This window comes from Anomaloglossus baeobatrachus, chromosome 6 (assembly GCF_048569485.1).
Source record: "Anomaloglossus baeobatrachus isolate aAnoBae1 chromosome 6, aAnoBae1.hap1, whole genome shotgun sequence".
In the NCBI taxonomy this organism is placed as follows: domain Eukaryota; kingdom Metazoa; phylum Chordata; class Amphibia; order Anura; family Aromobatidae; genus Anomaloglossus; species Anomaloglossus baeobatrachus.
The window spans coordinates 539,911,866-539,934,173 of record NC_134358.1 but is presented as its reverse complement, the minus strand read 5'-3'; the positions used below and the strand labels follow the sequence as shown (position 1 = coordinate 539,934,173).

General features: G+C 50.8%; 1 protein-coding gene across 1 annotated transcript in view; it reads right to left on the bottom strand.

Annotated features, from left to right (window-relative positions):
* Nucleotides 1-22,308, bottom strand: part of CFAP69 (cilia and flagella associated protein 69) — a 109,745-nt gene that overhangs the window by 13,298 nt on the left and 74,139 nt on the right. The window contains exons 15-18 of the mRNA XM_075316833.1: nt 10,467-10,585; nt 9,527-9,608; nt 4,674-4,866; nt 4,147-4,284 (exon numbers count right to left, since the gene is read on the bottom strand). Coding sequence (XP_075172948.1) covers nt 4,147-4,284; nt 4,674-4,866; nt 9,527-9,608; nt 10,467-10,585 — 532 coding nt within the window. The remainder of the gene's footprint in view (nt 1-4,146; nt 4,285-4,673; nt 4,867-9,526; nt 9,609-10,466; nt 10,586-22,308) is intronic.

Below are 22,308 nucleotides of genomic sequence, written 5' to 3'. Positions count from 1 at the left end.
TGTGCAGGTACGCGTCCTTGATGTCTATGGAGGCGAGGAATTCCCCTTCGACCATGGATGCAATAATGGACCTTAGGGACTCCATTCTGAATCTCCGTACGTGCACATGTTTGTTTAGGTGTTTGAGGTCCAGGATGGGTCAAACTGACCCATCTTTTTTGGGGACCACAAAGAGGTTGGAATAAAACCCCCCGAACTTCTCGTCGTCTGGGACAGGTATTATCACTCCTGCTATTTGGAGCGAGTGGATTGCTGAGAAAAAAGCTTTGCGTCGTTTTCGAGTCTTTGGGGGGTGTGAGAGAAAGAACCGACTCGGGGGTCGGATCCGAAATTCTATGTGGTAATCGGAAGACACAAGGTCTCGCACCCATTTGTCGTCTGAGGCGGCAGCCCAGATGTGATGAAAGTGCCGCAGTCGACCTCCTACAATGAGTGTGTCTTCCGGGGCGTCGAAGGAGTCATGAGGGGGGAAAACGTCGCGGCCGAGTCTCCCTAGTCCTGGACTGTTTCGGTCTAGGCTGCCATGACGAAGTGGGTTTCGGGGAGAGCTGAGAAGGTCAGCCCCTGCGTAGTCCGCCGCTGGTGGCGGGGACAGCACGGGATGTCGACCAACCAAATGAGATCCGAAAGGAGCGGAACGAGGACTGTGGATGTCTGGTGAAGGATGTCATGGACTTCAGCTGGGGGAGGGAGGTACTCTTTCCTCCCGTGTCGTCAGAAATGAGCTTGTCCAGACATTCGCCAAACAAATCGGTCTGGAAAAAAGGGAAGGCCCGTGAGAGACTTCTTGGAGGCAGAGTCCGCTAGTCATTGTCGGAGCCAGAGAGCTCTACGGATGGCTATGGTATTTGAGGCGGCAAACGCTGCGCAGGTAGCAGCGTCCATGGAGGCCTGCATGAGATACTCCGCCGCAGCGGCAATTTGATCTGTTACCTCTGTGAAGGTATGAGTGAACTGGGATTCCTCAAGCGAAGTGTTAAGGGATTCTGCCCAGACCAGGATCGCCTTTGCGACCCACACAGCGGCAAAGGAGGGCGAGAGGGAGGAACCCGCAGCCTCAAAAGCAGAGCGAGCGAGGTGCTCCACCTGTCTGTCGGGTCCTTGATGGAGGAACCATCGGGTAAAGACAGGAGCGTCTTTGTGGTAAGGCGGGAGACCGGGGGGGTCGACCGAGGGCGGATCGGCCCAGCCCTTAGGGGCAGGTGAGGCAAAAGGGTACCGGGACTCCATGAGTTTTCGGTTACCGAAGCGCCTGTCAGGCTTCTCCCTTTGCTTTGTCAGGATATCCTGAAACTCTGGGTGATCAGCGAAAACCTTTTGGGGTTTCCTTGCGCTGTTAAAGGAGACCGCATGGTCAGTGGTAGTGGATGGGGGATCCTCCACATGCAGAGTTTGGTTGATTGCTGCTATAAGGGAGTCTATTGCAGTTTGATCATCTGGGGAGGGTGAAACCAAGGAATCCTCTTGGTATAAACAGCATTCTCCCTCCTCCAGCTCTTCAGAAGCCGTGGAGCGTGTGGGAGAGCCTGCCCTGTGTGCTCCCGAGGGAGAGCCCGCTGGAGACACCTGGCCGTGTGCTCTTTTCCTGATCCCTGCAACCGGTGAAGCATGTGCCCGTATTACCTCAGAAGGATCCTCCATAGGGGTATCCTCAGGCTGCGTTCCATCCAGGGACCCAGAAGGGTGTAGAGGACGATATTTAATAGCCAGCACCAGGTTCTCTGACAGTTTTTCCATGGATTGGGACAGAAACTGTGCCCATTCCGGTGGGCTGGGAGCCCTAGGCTCTGGGCTGACGGTTGCGGCGGTGGTGGCAGGGGGGTCTTGGGGGGCTATAGGGGCACAGGACTCACAGAGAGAAGAGGTGTGTTTATGTTGCAGCTCAGCGTGGCAGGCAGTGCAGGCTGAATAATAGACTATGTGGGCCTTAGCACTCTTAGAATTCTGCATGTTCCTAATAGAAGTATGCCAGGAGGGGGAGCAATGCTCAGCAGAGCTACAAGTGAAGCAAGCACCTCACCAAAATCAGCCGATGGCCCTGTCCTCAGGAAGGATTAAGCTCTATGGAGATCTTCGCACGCTTTCCTGGGGGGGCGGGTCTTAGCGCTAAAAGAGTGCGAAGATGAAGTCAGTGTGCCCCCCCTGCTGTGGGTAGTAAAAAACGGCGGGAAGGGAGCTTCTGATAGTTTTCCTCCCTCTCCCTCCAGCAAGCACACAGCTTGTCACTGGTGGTTATCAGCTGGCTTTTCTGCTAGAGCAAATAAACAGAGCAAATAAACAGCGTGAGTCCCTGAGCCCAGGGCCGTCCCCCTGCCACCAGGAAATTATCTGCAGGACTTTCTGCAAACAGGAGTGACTTCCCCCCTCCTCCAGCCAGCAAGCCAGAGAAAAGTTAACACTGTGTGTGCAGGATCCTTTCTCCTCCTTGCACTCAGCAAAGGACTTTCTCATAATAAATACTGTAAATGTCCTTTCTCCCTTTGTCTAGGAAAACCAGTCAGGGGGGATCTCACCTTAAAACACTGCTTCAGTCCAGGCAGTGAAAATAGCAGAGTCAGCTTGCTGTGTCCGGTCACACCGATGCCATATTCAACTCAGAGCCTGCAAAGAGGGGCTGAGGAATTGGTGCCATATTCAACTCAGCGCCTGCAAAGAGGGGCTGAGGAATTGGGCTATAGGGGCACAGGCCTCCACCCTGGGCTTTGGAAAATCGGTGTCTGTGGAACCCGTCGTATAGCCCAGGATCCAGCGTCGCAGGAGGGGGTACGTGGAGGTGACACTCCACGTTCCCGCCCGTTGATGGTAGTGGGAGATCAGTCCCAAAAGGAAAACGTCGCCCTAAAAAAATAACAAACCTTGAAAGGAAGTGCCTCCTACAGACACTAAGCTAAAACTGAGGTTGCCTGGCCCGGCCAGGGGGTGTATACTGCAGAGGAGGAGCTATGCTTTTGCATCTACTTAGTGTCCTCCTATGGATAGGCAGCATAACACCCATGGTCCTGTGTCCCCCAATGAGGCGTCAGAGAAAGTGTTTTTTATGTTATACCCCCGGCCTGGGCTCTTATATACAGCATGTTAGAATGCTGTATATAAGAGCCCGGTGGTGGTGGCCGCAGCTTATAGGCCCAAAAAGTGGTGACAGGTTCCCTTTAAGTTATTTTAGCTTATATCCCTTTAACTTTTGTAAGAGGATCGTGAACTCAATTTCAACCCTCTTACATATTTACACCCCACCCGAATATGTTCCTAGGAGACAACCAATTGTCCTCATCTGTTATGATCGTCCTTAATTAAAACTTTTCTATTCCCTATCACGCAGAGGCCATTACAGATATATTTTTGATGCTGGTCACATTCTACAACCATTGAGGTTGGCACACAGATTTTTACGCGAATTATCTAGCAGATTTTAGTCAGATCAACCAGCCACTTACACATGCCAACTTAGATTGATATTGGTCTGATTGGTCAAAAGTGTAAAGCAATCTTAACGCGTGTCTCTAGGATCATACTTTAGAGGCTTTGTTTGTAGTCTATATCTATAACGCTAGGTATGGGGAAGTACCAAGCGAATGGCGAAAGGGAAGGGAAACTCTGTGTCTAGGAAAAGCGAAGATGGTGACCCCTGACCAAACCTATTGCTAGTCCCTGGGGTCCCTCACCACCCTAGATAGGTTCTGCACCTATGCGCTGAGCCAGATACCTGACCCTAGGTATCCCTAGGGCTGGACGCTAATAGTGACCGGATGGGATGAGCTCATCATCAACCCCATTAAACACTAGAGAAGACACAAGGAGGACACACAGCAGAAAAACCATGAACTACTTATCCACAGATGACTAAGGTAGAAGTTCAACAAAGCTTTCAGCAACGATACCACAGAGGAGTACAAGCCACCTGCTTGCAACCAAGGCTTGAATGAACTGAAAATATCACCAGCACCAGTCCAAGGAAGGAAGGGGTATTTAAGCATCAAGAGAATGCTGAGGAGGAACAATGGAAAGTCAGGGAACATTCTGCGCAGCCAAACGCTGTGACCTTCTATGGCCAGAAACCACATGACTGTCTGTCACCTATGACACACCTATGACAATATCCATAAATAACACTTAGTATATAGTATGCTGGTCGACTCTCGTACTTACCAATTTTTGAAAATATAGAGTAAATTTTTGCTCGGATATTTTCAGCCACTTCCATGATTGCAATGCTGAAGCTGCTGGCCGGCATGGGGGTGAACTCTTGATCTTCCTGCGTCTGTCCCACCAGGGGTTTCTTTGCATCTATTAATTTTAAGGTGAAGAGATATAGAAAGCTTTCAGAACAATGACCACAGCTGCACCCGTTACTCCGCTTTGGACAATCACTGTGGTCCAAGGGCATTAAACTGATCACAAAATTCCTTCTTGATCGAAAACCAAGTGATCTGCGGGGACACATGGCAGTAAGTGTTCAAGTTCCCCGCAATGCCACCACAGGAGAAGCCAAGCATTAAGCATTACATAGTGGCCATTCAAATCAATTGTCTGTCCATGTAAGGCAGGAGTTATTATATAGCAAGCATATTTGAAATTTGTATAACTTTCCTTCTACATAGGATACTTATTGACTTAAACTGTAATACCCCTTTAAATGAAGCTATTTGGTACTAAAGCACCCCGGCTATACTCACCAATTATACGGCCGTAGTTGTCTCTTCTCACGCCCAGCTCCTCCTCCTCTTGCTTCCATAGCTGGACTAGCAGTTTCGGGGCTGCTTCATTACTTTTTCCTCGCCAAGTTGTGATATGTGACATAGTTTTCGGATTATCGCAGAATTCGACCAGGATTCCCAGCACCAGGTTATTCATACTCTTCAAATTCAGCTTTACAAAAAAACAAGCAAAAGAAACACAAGATATTTACTGGGTAAAAGTGAGACATATTAGAGTTTACATAGGTGTGTATATATATATACAGTACAGACCAAAAGTTTGGACACACCTTCTCATCTCTAGAACAACTGTTAAGAGGAGCCTTTGTGCAGCAGCCTTCATGGTAAAATAGCTGCTAGGATACCACTGCTAAGGACAGGCCACAAGCAGAACAGACTTGTTTGGGCTAAAGAACACAAGGAATGGACATTAGACCAGTGGAAATCTGTGCTTTGGTCTGATGAGTCCAAATTTGAGATGTATGGATCCAACCACCGTGTCTGTGTAGAAAAGGTGAACGGATGGACTCTACATGGCTGGTTCCCACCGTGAAGCATGGAGGAGGAGATGTGATGGTGTGGAGGTGCTTTGCTGGTGACACTGTTGGGGATTTATTCAAAATTGAAGGCATACTGAACTAGCATGGCTACCACAGCATATTGCAGCGGCGTGCTATTCCATCCGGTTTGAGTTTAGTTGGACCATCATTTATTTTTCAACAGGACAAGGACCCCAAACACACCTCCAGGCTGTGTAAGGGCTATATGACTAAGAAGGAGAGTGATGGGTGCTATGCCAGATGACCTGGCCTCCACAGTCACCAGACCTGAACCCAATCGAGATGGTTTGGGGTGAGCTGGACCGCAGAGTGAAGGCAAAAGGGCCAACAAGTGCTAAGCATCTCTGGGAACTCCTTCAAGACTGTTGGAAAACCATTTCTGGTGACTACCTCTTGAAGCTCATCAAGAGAATGCCAAGAGTGTGCAAAGTAGTAATAAAAGCAAAAGGTGGCTACTTTGAAGAACCTAGAATATAAGACATATTTTCAGTTGCTTCACACTTTTTTAAGTATTTCATTCCACATGTGTTAATTCATAGTTTTGATGTCTTCAATGTGAATCTACAATTTTTAGAGTCATGAAAATAAACAAAACTCTTTGAATGCGAAGGTGTGTCCAAACTTTTGGTCTGTACTGTATATATATATATATATATATATATATATAATGTGAACCTAACAATTTTGACTGGATCGGGCAGCCATGTAGTGTGTATGGGGGTTCCCGACTCTCCACTGGGGGACATAAGGATCGGGAGACTGGAATTTTATCACCCAATCCCGCCAGATGGAGAACATAGAGTACACACACTACTCACATAAAGTTAGGGATATTTGGCTTTTGGGTGAAATTTCAGGATGATCTTAAAATGCCCTCTAATCTTTTCAGGTGAGCTTAATGAGACCTCTAAACGTTTTGGTTGCACTTGTCCAACTGTTCAATGTTTCAGGACTGTTTGCACAACTTGCTGTTCTCTACCAAGGAGCTTAATGACAAAAGTCACAACAAGGTGGTTGATAAATCGGCCAATAAATTTTGCGGCTCAATTAGAATTGGTATTTGCTCAATCCTCCTCACCACGCTGTTCACATTTTGACATCATTGAGACCAAGATGACACCTAACCATTGATCAGCAGTATCACTTCATTGTGAGGCTTCAAGCAGGAGGTTCTCAGACTGAAGTGGTCACTGAGCTTAGAGTGTCACGAGCAGGATGTACAGAGATACAGAGAGACTGGAAGAACCAGAGAAAGGCAGAGAAGTGGACGTCCTTTTGCCACATCCTACAGGGATGACCGCTTCATTGTGAGCAATGCCCTTTGGAACCAGATGATGAATGCCACACAACTCCAAGGACATTTAATGGAGGTGAGAGGTACCAAGTGTCACATCAGACCATTCAAAACCATTTACATCAGCGTGGTGTGCATGCTGACCGCACCAGCAGGCACAGGCATAATCTACGCTGAACGAGGGACCAGTGGCCTCAGTGCTGTTCACTGATGAAAGTCGATTCACGTTGAGAAGTGATGGCCGTTAATGAGGTTGGAGAAGTCAAGGAGAGCGCCGTGCATCAGCCACTGTTGTCACCAGACGAGCCTTTGGTGGTGGTGGTGTTAGTGTGGGCCAATATGTCTAGTCAGTGCAGAACGGCTCTACACTGTGTGAATAATAAAGTGACAGCTCCTACTACTGGAATAACACCATTCATCCAGTCATTGTGCCTTTGTATGAACAACACCGGCCTAATCACATCTTCATTGATAACAATGCTCCAGCTCATTGAGGTCAGGGGTGGGATACAACCGGTTCTGTCCGCTTCGGGCGAACCGGTTGTTAAAATTTGTATCGGCATCTTTTTTGAATCCCCGTAGCTCCGTACACGCCGCACTTTTGGGTTCAGTGGAGCCAGTTTGCTCTCTGACCCGGCGTGATGACGCTGCAGAGGTCACGGCAGCGTCGTGAGATTACCAGTGTCAATGTACAGAGTGCCGTGGAGGATTACGGAGGAGAGGCCGAAGATGCATGTAAGCCCTCTGTTAGCCGAAGATGCGACTCTGCAGGGGAGTGGAGGCCACATGGGGGGCAGTCTGCAGGGGAGAGGAGGCCACATGGAGTGGGAGCCTGCAAGGGAGTGGAGGCCAAATGGGTGGGAGCCTGCAGGGGAGTGGAGGCCACATGGGGTGGGAGCCTGCGGGGGAGTGGAGGCCACATGGGACGGGAGCCTGCGGGGGAGAGGAGGCCACATGGGACGGGAGCCTGCAGGGGAGTGGAGGCCACATGGGGTGGGAGCCTGCGGGGGAGTGGAGGCCACATGGGACGGGAGCCTGCGGGGGAGAGGAGGCCACATGGGACGGGAGCCTGCAGGGGACTGGAGGCCACATGGGGCGGGAGCCTGCAGGGGAGTGGAGGCCACATGGGACGAGAGACTGCAGGGGAGTGGAGAGGCCACAGGGGACGGGAGCCTGCAGGGGAGTGGAGGCCACATGGGACGCGAGCCTGCAGGGGAGTGGAGGCCACATGGGATGGGAGCCTAGGGGAGTGGAGACCACATGGGATGCGAGCCTGCAGGGGAGTGAAGGCCACATGGAATCTGCATGGGAGCCTGCAGGGGAGTGGAGGCCACATGGGACGGGAGCCTGCAGGGGAGTGGAGGCCACATGGGACGCGAGCCTGCAGGGGAGTGGAGGCCACATGGGACGCGAGCCTGCAGGGGAGTGGAGGCCACATGGGATGGGAGCCTGCAGGGGAGTGGAGACCACATGGGACGCGAGCCTGCAGGGGAGTGGAGGCCACATGGGACGGGAGCCTGCAGGGGAGTGGAGGCCACATGGGTCGCGAGCCTGCAGGGGAGTGGAGGCCACATGGGACGCGAGCCTGCAGGGGAGTGGAGGCCACATGGGATGGGAGCCTGCAGGGGAGTGGAGACCACATGGGACGCGAGCCTGCAGGGGAGTGGAGGCCACATGGAATCTGCATGGGAGCCTGCAGGGGAGTGGAGGCCGCATAAGATAACTATATGGGAACAGGAGCCATGTGGGTCAGGATATGCAGGGGAAAAGGAGCACATAGGATGGGATCTGCTAGGGAAAGTGGCCATGATGGGACCTGCAGGGGAAAGAGGCCATGATGGGATCTGCAGGGGAAAGAGGACATTTGGGATGGGATCTGTAGGTGGAAAGCAGACACATGGGGTGAGATCTGTATGGGGAAGGTCGTCCGTTCCAATTTTAGCAGGGCTCCTTTGGTAATAATTTTTAAAAATTGTAGAAAAACTGTTTAATACAATATGACTAACAGTGACTGAAACAACTGGTGCTGGACAGGAGAGTGATGATGGAGGAGGGGGAAGAAGAAGGGGAAAGAGATTTTAATTTAAATTACTTGTATTTTTTGGTTGAGGAAAGTGCGTGAAAATGGGTGTGACCAACAAAATGGGTGTGGTTACTGAATGGGTATGGTTTTCAAATGGGCAGGGTTTACAAATAACCTGTTGTTAAAAATTTGAATCCTACCCCTGATCGAGGTTGCATCATTAGGGAATGGCTGCTGGAGAATGGGGCACCTCAAATAGAGTGGCCGGAAATTTCTCCAGACCTGAATACCATAGAAAACTTTTGGGATCAGCTGAGCCCCCTGTAGAGGTCGTAACTCTGTACCCCAGAACCTCAATGACCTGAGGGCCGTCCTTCAAGAAGAGTGGGACGACATGCCTCTGCAGACAGTAACTCCACTTGTGACCAGCAGGAGGCGTCGTTGTCAGCTGTAATTGATGCTCAATGCCTTAAAATGCCATAACTGTACTGTGAACTGTAAATATGAAATCTGGAGGGTTCAGAACCAGGTCCTATAGCATGAGCACAATCTTCCTCTATGGTGAATAAACCACTGAGATCACTACTGCCTTCTATCCTATCCTGGTGCATTAACAAAAAATTATTATCATCTTAGGATGGCTAAAGATAAATTAATAAGATAAACCATTGAATTGCTGTCTGATTTTTTGCCTTGGATGGATTAGATGTTACATCAGTAACCATCAAAGAACAACATTTATAGCAGATCCTCGATTAGTTATGAACTATGAAAGACTTGAAGGGATGGGCAGGGTGTTTACGTTCTGCCCGGCTCCACATGGAGCAGAATGGACATGGTGACTACTCCCGACGTGAAAGTGACCACAGCCGGAATATCACTTTTTGAGCACTGCCATCAGGGTGCCAATACTTTCCATTTCTAAAAATATTCTACTTAAATATCATGTACTTACTGCTAATAAATCTAAAATAATGAACATTCCCTCCTTTTCAAGAAAGTAGTCTTCAGAAGTGAAGCATCCGATAATACAAGACCTTAAAGAAAAAAAATGCAAACAATGTATAAATGTAGGAAGCTTTAGATCAAAACCGGTGATCCCAGCATTTGCTTAGATACACATCAGGGGCGAGTGCAGGTGTATGCTCCTGAGCCCACTCCATTAGGGCAGTTGTCGGCTGTATAATACAGCCAACACCTGCCTCTATCCGCTGCGACTGGAGCTAGCTCCGATCGCTTCAGTTAATCCCATGAATGCTGCTGCCAATCTCTGATACCTCCATGTAAGTGGTGCAAAAATGGAGGGCTTCCATCTGAATGGCCATCACACTCAATGTGACATGTGTTGCCATACGGGAACATAATTCCTATATTACCCTAAATTATTCTATATATCAGGGGGTCTACAACCTTTCTTACCTTGAGAGGCACAATCAGCTCTGAGAGGTGGTCGTGAGCCACATTCTAAGCAAAGAAATGATAGGAGCCCCCCTATGTATCCCTCTGAAGAGTATAATACCCAGAGTGGCCCCTTATTAAATAATAATGGTTCTTTTAAAGTAATAAATGTCAAAGTGGCCACTGACAGATGACTTATGTCCTTAGTGCCCCCTTATAAAATAATGATGCCCCCAAGTGATCCCATAAGACATATCCCGTGTGGATGCTGATGGCACTCGCTCGAGCAGACAGTTGTGGACTGTCCACCAGGGGCCCGTGAGCCACAGCTCGTGGCCCCTGCTATATATTATATGATCAATTACAACCTAAGTGACAATATGGAGATACTAAAATAAGTGTACAGCATGAAAATCAGTGCATGGGGGCACGGATAAAGCCAATGTATGTGCCCTTAATAGATTCTGAGTCTTCCTGTAGGTTCACACGATACTTACCAAACACAATCCAGGGTACAAAAAATCAGCTTGTTGTGACCCAACCCGCTGTAAAACCTCGTGGGGTCCATTTTGAGAAGCTGCAGGACCAGGTCCACCCCCTCTGATCCAAACAACTCCTGTGGGTGCAAAAAAATTACTTTACCAATGGTGAGATGCTTCATTATACAAAGTGGAACACAGCGCCAATCATGCCAGATTTAACAATGCAACAACCCTGAGCCATCAGGACCAGACAGAATGTTACTTGCATTATTTTTTTTTGCTTCCATTTTTTTCATCCTCTTATCTCAGGACTCTTAACCTTTTTTTATTTTACAGTCTACATATGTAGCTATATGGGAGACAAACAAATTAGGGTATGTTCTCACATGGTGTTTTTGCAGCATTTTTGCAGGGTTTTTTTAAGCAAAAATGCTGTGTTACAGTATTGGCAAAGATTTCAAAAATACTTTTTTTTTCATTCGCTTTTTTGAAGTCTGCCAAATGTCATTTCTTTCAGCGTTTTTCACACATTCTAATGAATGGAGAAAAACTGCTGCAAAAGGGCACATAAAAGAAGGGAATTTTGTTTACTTACCGTAAATTCCTTTTCTTCTAGCTCCAATTGGGAGACCCAGACAGTGGGTGTATAGCTACTGCCTCTGGAGGCCGCACAAAGAACTACACTTAAAAGTGTAAGGCCCCTCCCCTTCTGGCTATACACCCTCCCGTAGGAGTACGGATTCCTCAGTTTTAGTACCAAAGCAAGAAGGAGGAAAGCCAATAACAGTTTCAAAAACAAATTCAATCCGATAACAAGATCGGAGAACTTAAGAAACAACATGAACAACATGTGCACCCGAAAAACGAAACCCTAAGAACAAATAGGGCGGGTGCTGGGTCTCCCAATTGGAGCTAGAAGAAAAGGAATTTACGGTAAGTAAACAAAATTCCCTTCTTCTTTTTCGCTCCTAATTGGGAGACCCAGACAGTGGGACGTCCAAAAGCAGTCCCTGGGTGGGTAAAAAGATACCACATGAACGGGCTGTCAGACAGCCCTTTCCTACAGGTGGGCCACCGCCGCCTGAAGGACCTGTCTACCTAGGCTGGCATCTGCCGAAGCGTAGGTATGCACTTGATAGTGTTTGGTAAACGTGTGCAGACTCGACCAGGTAGCCGCCTGGCACACCTGCTGAGCCGTAGCCTGATGCCGCAATGCCCAGGACGCACCCACGGCTCTGGTAGAATGGGCCTTCAGTCCAGATGGAATCGGAAGCCCAGCAGAACGGTATGTGTGAAGAATTGGTTCCTTGATCCACCGCGCCAGGGTGGATTTGGAAGCTTGCGATCCCTTATGCTGACCAGCGACTAGGACAAAGAGCGCATCAGAACGGCGTAGAGACGCCGTGCGAGAAATGTAAATCCTGAGTGCTCTCACCAGGTCCAACAGATGTAAACCTTTTTCAAATTGGTGAACTGGATGCGGACACAAAGATGGCAAAGTGATATCCTGATTGAGATGAAAGGAAGAAACCACCTTGGGAGAAAACTCTGGAATTGGACGCAGTACTACCTTGTCTTGGTGAAACACCAGGAAGGGAGATTTGCAAGATAACGCCGCTAGCTCGGACACTCTTCGAAGAGACGTGACCGCCACAAGAAAAACTACTTTTTGTGAAAGCCGAGAAAGGGAAACCTCTTTCAAAGGCTCGAAAGGCGGCTTCTGGAGAGCAATGAGAACCTTGTTTAGATCCCAGGGTTCCAATGGCCGTCTGTAGGGAGGAACGATATGACAAACTCCTTGGAGAAACGTGCGTACTTTAGAAAGCCGTGCCAAGCGCTTCTGAAAGAATACGGATAGCGCGGAGACTTGACCCTTAAGAGAGCTAAGCGACAAACCTTTTTCCAACCCAGACTGCAGGAAGGAAAGAAAAATTGGCAATGCAAATGGCCAGGGAGAAAACCCTTGAGCCAAGCACCAAGCTAAGAATATCTTCCACGTCCTGTGATAGATCTTAGCTGAGGATGGTTTTCTAGCCTGTCTCATTGTGGCAACAACTTCATGAGATAAACCTGAGGCTGCTAGGTTCCAGGACTCAATGGCCACACAGTCAGGTTCAGGGCCGCAGAATTCAGATGGAAAAAACGGCCCTTGAGACAGCAAATCTGGACGGTCTGGTAGTGCCCACGGTTGGCCTACCGTGAGATGCCACAGATCCGGGTACCACGACCTTCTTGGCCAGTCTGGAGCGACGAGAATGGCTCGATGGCAGTCGGACCTGATTTTCCGGAGAACTCTGGGTAACAATGCTAGAGGTGGGAACACATAGGGGAGTCGGAATTGCGACCAATCCTGAACCAAGGCGTCTGCCGCCCGCGCTCGGTGATCGTGAGACCGTGCCATGAAAACTGGGACCTTGTTGTTGTGCCGTGACGCCATCAGATCGACGTCCGGCGTCCCCCAGCGGCAACAGATCTGCTGAAACACGTCCGGGTGAAGGGACCATTCTCCTGCGTCCATGCCCTGGCGACTGAGAAAGTCTGCTTCCCAGTTTTCCACGCCTGGGATGTGAACTGCGGATATGGTGGACGCTTTGCTTTCCACCCACGTCAAAATCCGCCGGACTTCCTGAAAGGCTTGGCGACTGCGTGTTCCCCCTTGGTGGTTGATGTACGCCACCGCCGTGGAATTGTCCGACTGAATCCGAATCTGCTTGCCTTCCAGCCATTGTTGGAAGGCTCGCAGAGCAAGATAGATTGCTCTGATTTCCAGAACATTGATCTGCAGGGTGGACTCTTCCTGAGTCCACGTCCCCTGAGCCCTGTGGTGGAGAAACACCGCTCCCCACCCTGATAGGCTCGCATCCGTCGTGACCACTGCCCAGGACGGGGGAAGGAACGACTTTCCCTGTGACAATGAGGTGGGGAGAAGCCACCAACGCAGAGAGTCCTTGGCAGTCTGAGAGAGGGAGACAGTCCTGTCGAGGGACGTCGATTTCCCATCCCATTGGCGTAGAATGTCCCATTGTAGAGGGCGCAGATGAAACTGCGCGAACGGGACCGCCTCCATTGCTGCTACCATCTTTCCTAGGAAATGCATGAGGCGCCTCAGTGAGTGCGACTGGCTCTGAAGGAGAGATTGCACTCCTGTCCGTAGCGAACACTGCTTGTCCAGTGGAAGCTTCACTATCGCTGAGAGAGTATGAAACTCCATGCCAAGATAAGTCAGAGATTGGGTCGGGGTTAGATGAGACTTTGGAAAGTTGATAATCCACCCGAAACTCTGGAGAGTGTCTAGTGCCACCTTCAGACTGTGTTGGCATGCCTCTTGAGAGGGTGCCTTTATAAGCAGGTCGTCTAGATACGGGATGACCGAGTGACCTTGCGAGTGCAGAACAGCTACTACTGCTGCCATGACCTTGGTGAAGACCCGGGGGGCTGTTGCCAGACCGAAAGGTAACGCTACGAACTGCAGGTGTTCGTCGTGTATGACGAAGCGTAGGAAACGCTGATGCTCTGGCGCAATCGGCACGTGGAGATACGCATCTTTGATATCTATTGATGCTAGAAAATCTCCTTGAGACATTGAGGCTATGACGGAGCGTAGGGATTCCATCCGGAACCTCCTGACTTTTACGTGTCTGTTGAGCAACTTTAGATCCAGGACGGGTCGATACGATCCGTCCTTTTTTGGGACCACAAACAGATTGGAGTAAAAACCGTGACCTTGTTCCTGAAGAGGGACGGAGGTCACCACTCCTTCCGCCTTTAGAGCGGCCACCGCCTGCAACAGAGCATCGGCTCGGTCTGGTGGTGGAGAAGTTCTGAAGAAACGAGTTGGCGGACGAGAACTGAACTCTATCCTGTACCCGTGAGACAGAATATCCCTCACCCAACGGTCTTTGACGCGTGACAGCCAAATGTCGCCAAAGTGGGAAAGCCTCCCACCGACCGAGGGTGTGGGAATCGGAGACTGCAAGTCAGGAGGACGCCGTCTTGGCAACGGTTCCTCCGGCTGTCCTTTTTGGGCGTGACTGAGACCTCCAAGAATCTGAGCGTCTCTGGTCTTTTTGAGTCTTTTTTGACGAGGCGAATTGGGACCTGCCCGGTCCTCGAAAGGACCGATAACCAGACTGACCCTTCCTCTGTTGGGGTTTGTTTTGTCTGTGTTGCGGTAAGGATGAGTCCTTACCCTTGGAGTGTTTGATGATTTCATCCAAACGCTCTCCAAACAATCGGTCACGAGAAAAAGGCAAATTGGTTAAGCACTTCTTGGAATGAGAATCTGCCTTCCAATGTCTCAACCACAGGGCCCTACGCAAAACAACGGAGTTGGCTGACGCCACTGCCGTGCGGCTTGTAGCGTCAAGAACAGCATTAATCGCGTACGACGCGAATGCCGCCATTTGCGAGGTCAATGGTGCTACCTGCGGGGCAAATGCACGTGTGACTGAGTCGACTTGCACAAGCCCGGCTGAGATAGCTTGGAGTGCCCATACGGCAGCAAAAGATGGCGCTAACGACGCTCCAATCGCTTCATAGATGGATTTCAGCCAGAGCTCCATCTGCCTGTCAGTGGCATCTTTAAGTGCCGCTCCATCTTCAACTGCAACCAAGGATCTAGCTGCAAGCCTGGAAATTGGAGGATCCACTTTTGGACACTGGGTCCAACCCTTGACCACCTCAGGGGGAAAAGGATAGCGTGTATCTTTAAGCCGTTTAGAAAAACGCCTTTCCGGATAAGCGTGGGGTTTCTGGATTGCGTCTCTAAAGTCAGCGTGGTCCAGAAAAGTGCTTAATGTACGCTTAGGATATCTGAAATGGATTCTCTCGTGCTGCGAAGCTGACTCCTCTACAAGAGGAGCTGGTGGGGAAATATTTAACATCTTATTGATGGACGCTATAAGATCATTAACTATGGCGTCACCATCTGGTGTATCTAGATTGAGAGCGGTCCCAGGATCAGAATCCTGATCAGTTACGTCCGCCTCATCACCCATAGATTCATCTCGCTGGGATCCTGACCATTGAGATGAATGTGAAGGCCCCTCATAGCGAGCCCGCTTAGGTTGCCTGGGGCCATCGTCCGAGTCAGAGTCTTCACCCTGAGGTGTATGTGCCCGTCCCGGAGCTTGGAGGTAATTCAGCTGAGGGGGACCAGGGGGCAATGATTGCACAGTGTCCGTGGCCTGAAGTACAGGCCTAGCTCGCAATGTGTCAAGAATTTGTGACATAGTGAGAGACATTCTGTCAGCAAAAGCTGTAAACTCAGTTCCTGTCACCTGGACAGCATTCACAGGTGGTACACCCTGGGTCACGTCCAGCAGAGGTCCCGACTGTGCAAGTGCCGCAGGGGCCGAGCACTGCACACAATGGGGGTCAGTGGAGCCTGCCGGTAGAAAAGTCCCACATGCGGTACAGGAAGCATATAATGTCTGTGCCTTGGCACCCTTGCGTTTTGTGGACGACATGCTGTTGGCTCTCTGCAATGTGAGAGAGTCTATAGCCAAAGGGCGACCAGCGCTATGCAGTACAAAGTATTTGCAGGAACAAAATACTAAGATTACTACTGGCACAAGAGGGGGTGAGCCCTGAGGGCTGCTTACCGCCCGCTGAATAGCGGGTAAGAGGCGCAGAATTCCTTGTCTGGGTCTCCCCGGCTCCCCTCTGCAGCTCAGCGTGTCAGCAGGAATGGCTGCCGGCGTCTGTGGAGAGGGGCGGTCCGTGGGAGTTCCCAAACAAAAGTGCGGGAAACAGTGTCCCCTCTGTGCCTATTGTGAGGGCTGGAGTATGTAAAAACGACTCCAGCCCTCAGCGCTGATGCACTGACCAGCGTCCCGCCCCTCTCCTGACTGGCAGGTCTGGGGGCGGGAACGAACGGAACTAGGCCGCAAAAGCCGGGGACTCGAGTTATCAGCGCGGCCGCCGTAAAAGCGCGGCCCGCGCTGAAGTCCCCGGCGCACCACAAGTGCCAGCCGCGCCGCAGTCCCAGCGGCCGGCGCGACCGTTTCCCAAAAGTGTGCCTGCTTCAGCGAAGCTGAATGAGGCCATGGCACAAGCGCCGCAGCGCTGATGTCCCCGGCGCACTACAACACCCAGCATGCTGCGGTGTGAGCGCCAAATGCACGGGGACACAGAGTACCTTGAGGAAGCAGGGCCATGTCCCTGATGTACTCCGCTCCATCCAGCATCTTCTCCAGGGGCTGTAGATGGAGCATGGTCTCAGTGCCTGGAGACCAGTAAATCCCACTTCACCCAGAGCCCTGTAAAAAGGGATGGGGAAGGAATCAGCATGTGGGCTCCAGCCGCCGTACCCGCAATGGGTACCTCAACCTTACAAACACCTCCGACATACAGTGGGGTGAGAAGGGAGCATGCTGGGAGCCCTGTATGGGCCCTCTTTTCTTCCATCCGACATAGTCAGCAGCTGCTGCTGACTAAAAACAATGGAGCTATGCGTGCGTGTCTGACCTCCTTCGCACAAAGCTAAAACTGAGGAATCCGTACTCCTACGGGAGGGTGTATAGCCAGAAGGGGAGGGGCCTTACACTTTTAAGTGTAGTTCTTTGTGCGGCCTCCAGAGGCAGTAGCTATACACCCACTGTCTGGGTCTCCCAATTAGGAGCGAAAAAGAAAAACTGCCCAAAACGCACATATTTTTCAGTGACTTTTCTGACAGCAATCTGGTTTTTAGTGTAAAAATATGCCTAAGGCCCCTTTCACACGTCAGTGATTCTGGTACGTTTGTGCTTTTTTTTTAAACGTACCAGAATCACTGACATACGCAGACCCATTATAATGAATGGGTCTGCTCACACGTCAGTGATTTTTCCCTGCACGTGTCTCCGTGCGGCGTACCCGCGTGTGCGTGATTGCCGCACGGAGACATGTCCATTTTTTTCTGGCATCACTGATATCCCACGGACCACGCAGTGGTGTGGTCTGTGAAACACGTGCCAGAAAAAAAACGTGCATTTAAAATAATAAACATTTTAACTCACCCGGCGTCCAGCGATGTCCTCTGCAGCCCGTTCTCCCTGCTGCTTCTGAGCCGGCTGATTACTGTTGCACATCTTAATGATGCACGACACAGCCGACCCGGAAGCAGCTGCTGCAGGGGTCACCGCCGGCCGGATGCTGCACCGCGGGAGGATTCAGCACCACGGACAGCGGGAGCGGGCACAGGTGAGTTGATTGCTAAGTGCAATCACGGGCCACGGAGAACGGAGCCCGGATTGCACTTAGACAACCCACGTGTGCCGTGATTCACGGCACACGCAGGGACATGTGCGTGTCTTACACTGTTTTTCACTGACGTGTGAAACGGGCCTAAGAAATAGTGCGTGTGAATGTACTCATAATTTTTAAGTACAACTATGGAAATAGCTCATTTAAATAGGTTTATTCTTTTTTGTTGCTTCACTACTTTAAGGGTGCGACCGCACTTTGCTTTTTTTTACCTGCTTTTTACCTGCTTTTTCAACTGCAGCGTTTAATGCCAAAATGGATGTGTTCTGCTTTTCAAGCTTAATCTATGGGAATTTGGTTTTCTAAACCGCACTATGCTGTTCAAAAAGGTGCCTTTTGTGGCAGAAATTTGGGCAAAAACTCAGCTTTGCAGTTCAAAACTCAAATGGCAAAAACAACTGACATGTCAATTGTTTTTGCCATTTGGGTTTTGAACTGCAAAGCAGAGTTTTTGCCCAAATTTCTGCCACAAAAAGGCTGCAGTTTGAACTGTATAGTGCGGTCTAGAAAACCAAATTCCCATAGACTAAGCTTGAAAAGCAGAACACATCCATTTTGGCATTAAAAGCTGCAGTTGAAAAAGCAGGTAAAAAGCAAAGTGCGGTCGCACCCTTAGGCCCTGTGTCCACGGTGCGTTGTTTCATGCTTTTCTGCAGCGTTTTCAACTGCACCTTTTTAGTGCCCAAATGGCTGCGTTTTGATTTCCCAGCAAAGTCTATGGGAAAAAGGGAATTTTGTTTACTTACCGTAAATTCCTTTTCTTCTAGCTCCTATTGGGAGACCCAGACAATTGGGGTGTATAGCTTCTGCCTCCGGAGGCCACACAAAGTATTACACTTTAAAAAAGTGTAACCCCTCCCCTCTGCCTATACACCCTCCCGTGGATCACGGGCTCCTCAGTTTTAGTGCAAAAGCAGGAAGGAGGAAACTTATAAATTGGTCTAAGGTAAATTCAATCCGAAGGATGTTCGGAGAACTGAACCATGAACCAAAAGAACAATTCAACATGAACAACATGTGTACACAAAAGAACAACCAGCCCGAAGGGCACAGGGGCGGGTGCTGGGTCTCCCAATAGGAGCTAGAAGAAAAGGAATTTACGGTAAGTAAACAAAATTCCCTTTTTCTTTGTCGCTCCATTGGGAGACCCAGACAATTGGGATGTCCAAGAGCAGTCCCTGGGTGGGTAAAAACAATACCTCAATAGAAAGAGCCGAAAACGGCCCCCTCTTACAGGTGGGCAACCGCCGCCTGAAGGACTCGCCTACCTAGACTGGCGTCTGCCGAAGCATAGGTATGCACTTGATAGTGCTTCTTGAAAGTGTGCAGACTAGACCACGTAGCTGCCTGACACACCTGCTGAGCCGTCGCCCGGTGCCGCAATGCCCAGGACGCACCTACGGCTCTGGTAGAATGGGCTTTCAATCCTGAAGGGAGCGGAAGCCCAGAAGTACGGTAGGCCTCGAGAATCGGTTCCTTGATCCACCGAGCCAAGGTTGACTTGGAGGCCTGAGAGCCCTTGTGCTGGCCAGCGACAAGGACAAAGAGCGCGTCTGAACGGCGCAGGGGCGCCGTGCGAGACACGTAGAGCCGGAGTGCTCTCACTACATCCAAAGAGTGCAAATCCTTTTCACACTGGTGAATTGGATTAGGGCAAAAGGAAGGCAAGGAGATATCCTGATTGAGATGAAAAGGGGATACCACCTTAGGGAGAAATTCCGGGACAGGACGCAGAACCACCTTATCCTGGTGGAAAACCAGGAAGGGAGCTTTGCATGACAGCGCTGCAAGCTCAGACACTCTCCGAAGTGATGTGACTGCCACCAGGAAGGCCACCTTCTGAGAAAGACGGGAGAGAGAGACATCCCGCAGCGGCTCAAAAGGCGGCTTTTGAAGAGCCGTCAGGACCCTGTTAAGATCCCAAGGTTCCAACGGACGTTTGTAAGGTGGAACCATGTGGCAAATTCCCTGCAGGAACGTGCGGACCTGCGGAAGCCTGGCTAGACGCTTTTGAAAAAACACGGAGAGCGCCGAAACTTGGCCCTTGAGAGAGCCGAGGGACAAACCCTTGTCCATTCCAGATTGTAGAAATGAAAGGAATGTGGGTAAGGCAAACGGCCATGGAAGAAAACCGTTATCAGAGCACCAGGATAAGAAGATTTGCCAAGACCTGTAGTAGATCTTGGCGGACGTTGGCTTCCTGGCTTGTCTCATGGTGGCAATGACATCCTGAGATAACCCTGAAGATGCTAGGAGCCAGGACTCAATGGCCACACAGTCAGGTTGAGGGCCACAGAATTCAGATGGAAAAACGGGCCTTGTGACAGCAAGTCTGGGCGGTCTGGAAGTGCCCACGGTTGACCCACCGCGAGATGCCACAGATCCGGATACCACGACCGCCTCGGCCAGTCTGGAGCGACGAGAATGGCGCGACGGCATTCGGACCGGATCTTGCGTAGTACCCTGGGCAGCATCGCCAGAGGGGGAAACACATATGGCAGTCGAAACTGCGACCAATCCTGGACCAAGGCGTCCGCTGCCAGAGCTCTGTGATCCTGAGACCGAGCCATGAAGGCCGGGACCCTGTTGTTGTGTCGTGACGCCATGAGGTCGACGTCCGGCGTTCCCCAGCGGCGACAGATCTCTCGAAACACGGCTGGGTGAAGAGACCATTCCCCCGCGTCCATGCCCTGACGACTGAGAAAATCTGCTTCCCAGTTTTCTACGCCCGGGATGTGAACTGCGGAGATGGTGGAGCCTGTGACTTCCACCCACTGCAGAATTCGTCGGACTTCCTGGAAGGCTTGACGACTGCGAGTGCCGCCTTGGTGGTTGATGTACGCGACGGCAGTGGCGTTGTCCGACTGTATTCGGATCTGCCTGCCCTCCAGCCACCGATGGAAAGCCAATAGGGCTAGATATACTGCCCTTATCTTCAGGATATTGATCTGAAGGGACGATTCTATTGGATTCCAGGTTCCTTGAGCCCTGTGGTGGAGAAAAACCGCTCCCCAACCTGACAGGCTTGCGTCCGTGGTGACCACGGCCCAGGTTGGAGGTAGGATGGATTTTCCCCGAGACAGAGATGTGGGTAGGAGCCACAACTGAAGTGATGTTTTGGTTGCAAGGGAAAGAGAGATGTTCTTGTCGAGGGAAGCCGAACTATTGTCCCATTTGCGAAGAATGTCCCATTGGAGTGGCCGTAGATGGAATTGCGCGAACGGCACTGCTTCCATAGCTGCAACCATCTTCCCCAGGAAGTGCATGAGGCGCCTTAAGGGGTGTGACTGACTCCGAAGAAGTGATTGCACCCCCGCTTGCAGAGAAAGCTGTTTGTCCCACGGTAGCTTGACTAACGCTGGCTGGGTATGAAACTCCATCCCGAGGTAAGTCAGTGATTGGGTCGGCGTCAACTTGGATTTCGGGAAATTGATGATCCACCCGAACTGCTGGAGAGTCTCCAGAGTGACGGAAAGACTTCGTTGACACGCCACCCGAGAAGGAGCCCTGACTAGGAGATCGTCCAAGTAGGGGATCACCGAGTGGCCCTGAGAGTGCAGGACCGCCACGACGGATGCCATGACTTTGGTGAAAACCCGTGGGGCTGTCGCCAGGCCGAAGGGCAATGCGACGAACTGGAGGTGTTCGTCCCCGATGGCGAAACGCAGGAAACGTTGATGTTCGGGTGCGATCGGCACATGGAGATAAGCATCCTTGATGTCGATCGATGCTAGGAAGTCTCCTTGTGACATCGAGGTGATGACCGAGCGGAGCGATTCCATCCGAAATCGTCTGGTTCTCACATGTCTGTTGAGCAGCTTGAGGTCCAGAACGGGACGGAATGACCCGTCCTTTTTTGGCACCACGAACAAGTTGGAGTAAAAACCGCGACCACGTTCCTGAAGGGGAACGGGAATCACAACTCCATCTATCTTTAGAGCGTCCACTGCCTGAAAAAGTGCGTCAGCCTGTGCGGGGGGTGGGGAGGTTCTGAAGAAACGAGCCGTAGGTCGAGAGCTGAACTCTATCCTGTAACCATGAGACAGAATGTCTCTCACCCATCGGTCTTGAACGTGTGGCCACCAGGCGTCGCCAAAGCGGGAGAGCCTGCCACCGACCGAGGATGTGGCTAGATGAGGCCGAGAGTCATGAGGAGGCCGTCTTGGAGGCAGTGCCTCCTGCGGCCTTTTGGGGGCGTGACTTGGACCGCCACGCATAGGAGTTCCTCTGGCCTTTCTCCGGCCGGTTGGACGAAGAGGATTGGGACTTGGCGGAGGGACGAAAGGACCAAAACCTCGATTGGATTTTTCTCTGCTGAGGTCTCTTAGGTTTGGACTGGGGTAAGGAGGAGTCCTTTCCCGAGGATTCCTTAATAATCTCATCCAACCGTTCGCCAAACAAACGGTCGCCAGAAAAAGCCAAACCAGTTAAGAACCTTTTGGAAGCAGAGTCTGCTTTCCATTCGCGCAGCCACATGGCCCTGCGGACTGCCACGGAGTTAGCGGATGCTACAGCCGTACGGCTAGCGGAGTCCAGGACGGCGTTCATGGCGTAGGACGAAAATGCTGATGCCTGAGAGGTCAAGGAAGAAACATGTGGAGCAGAATTCCGC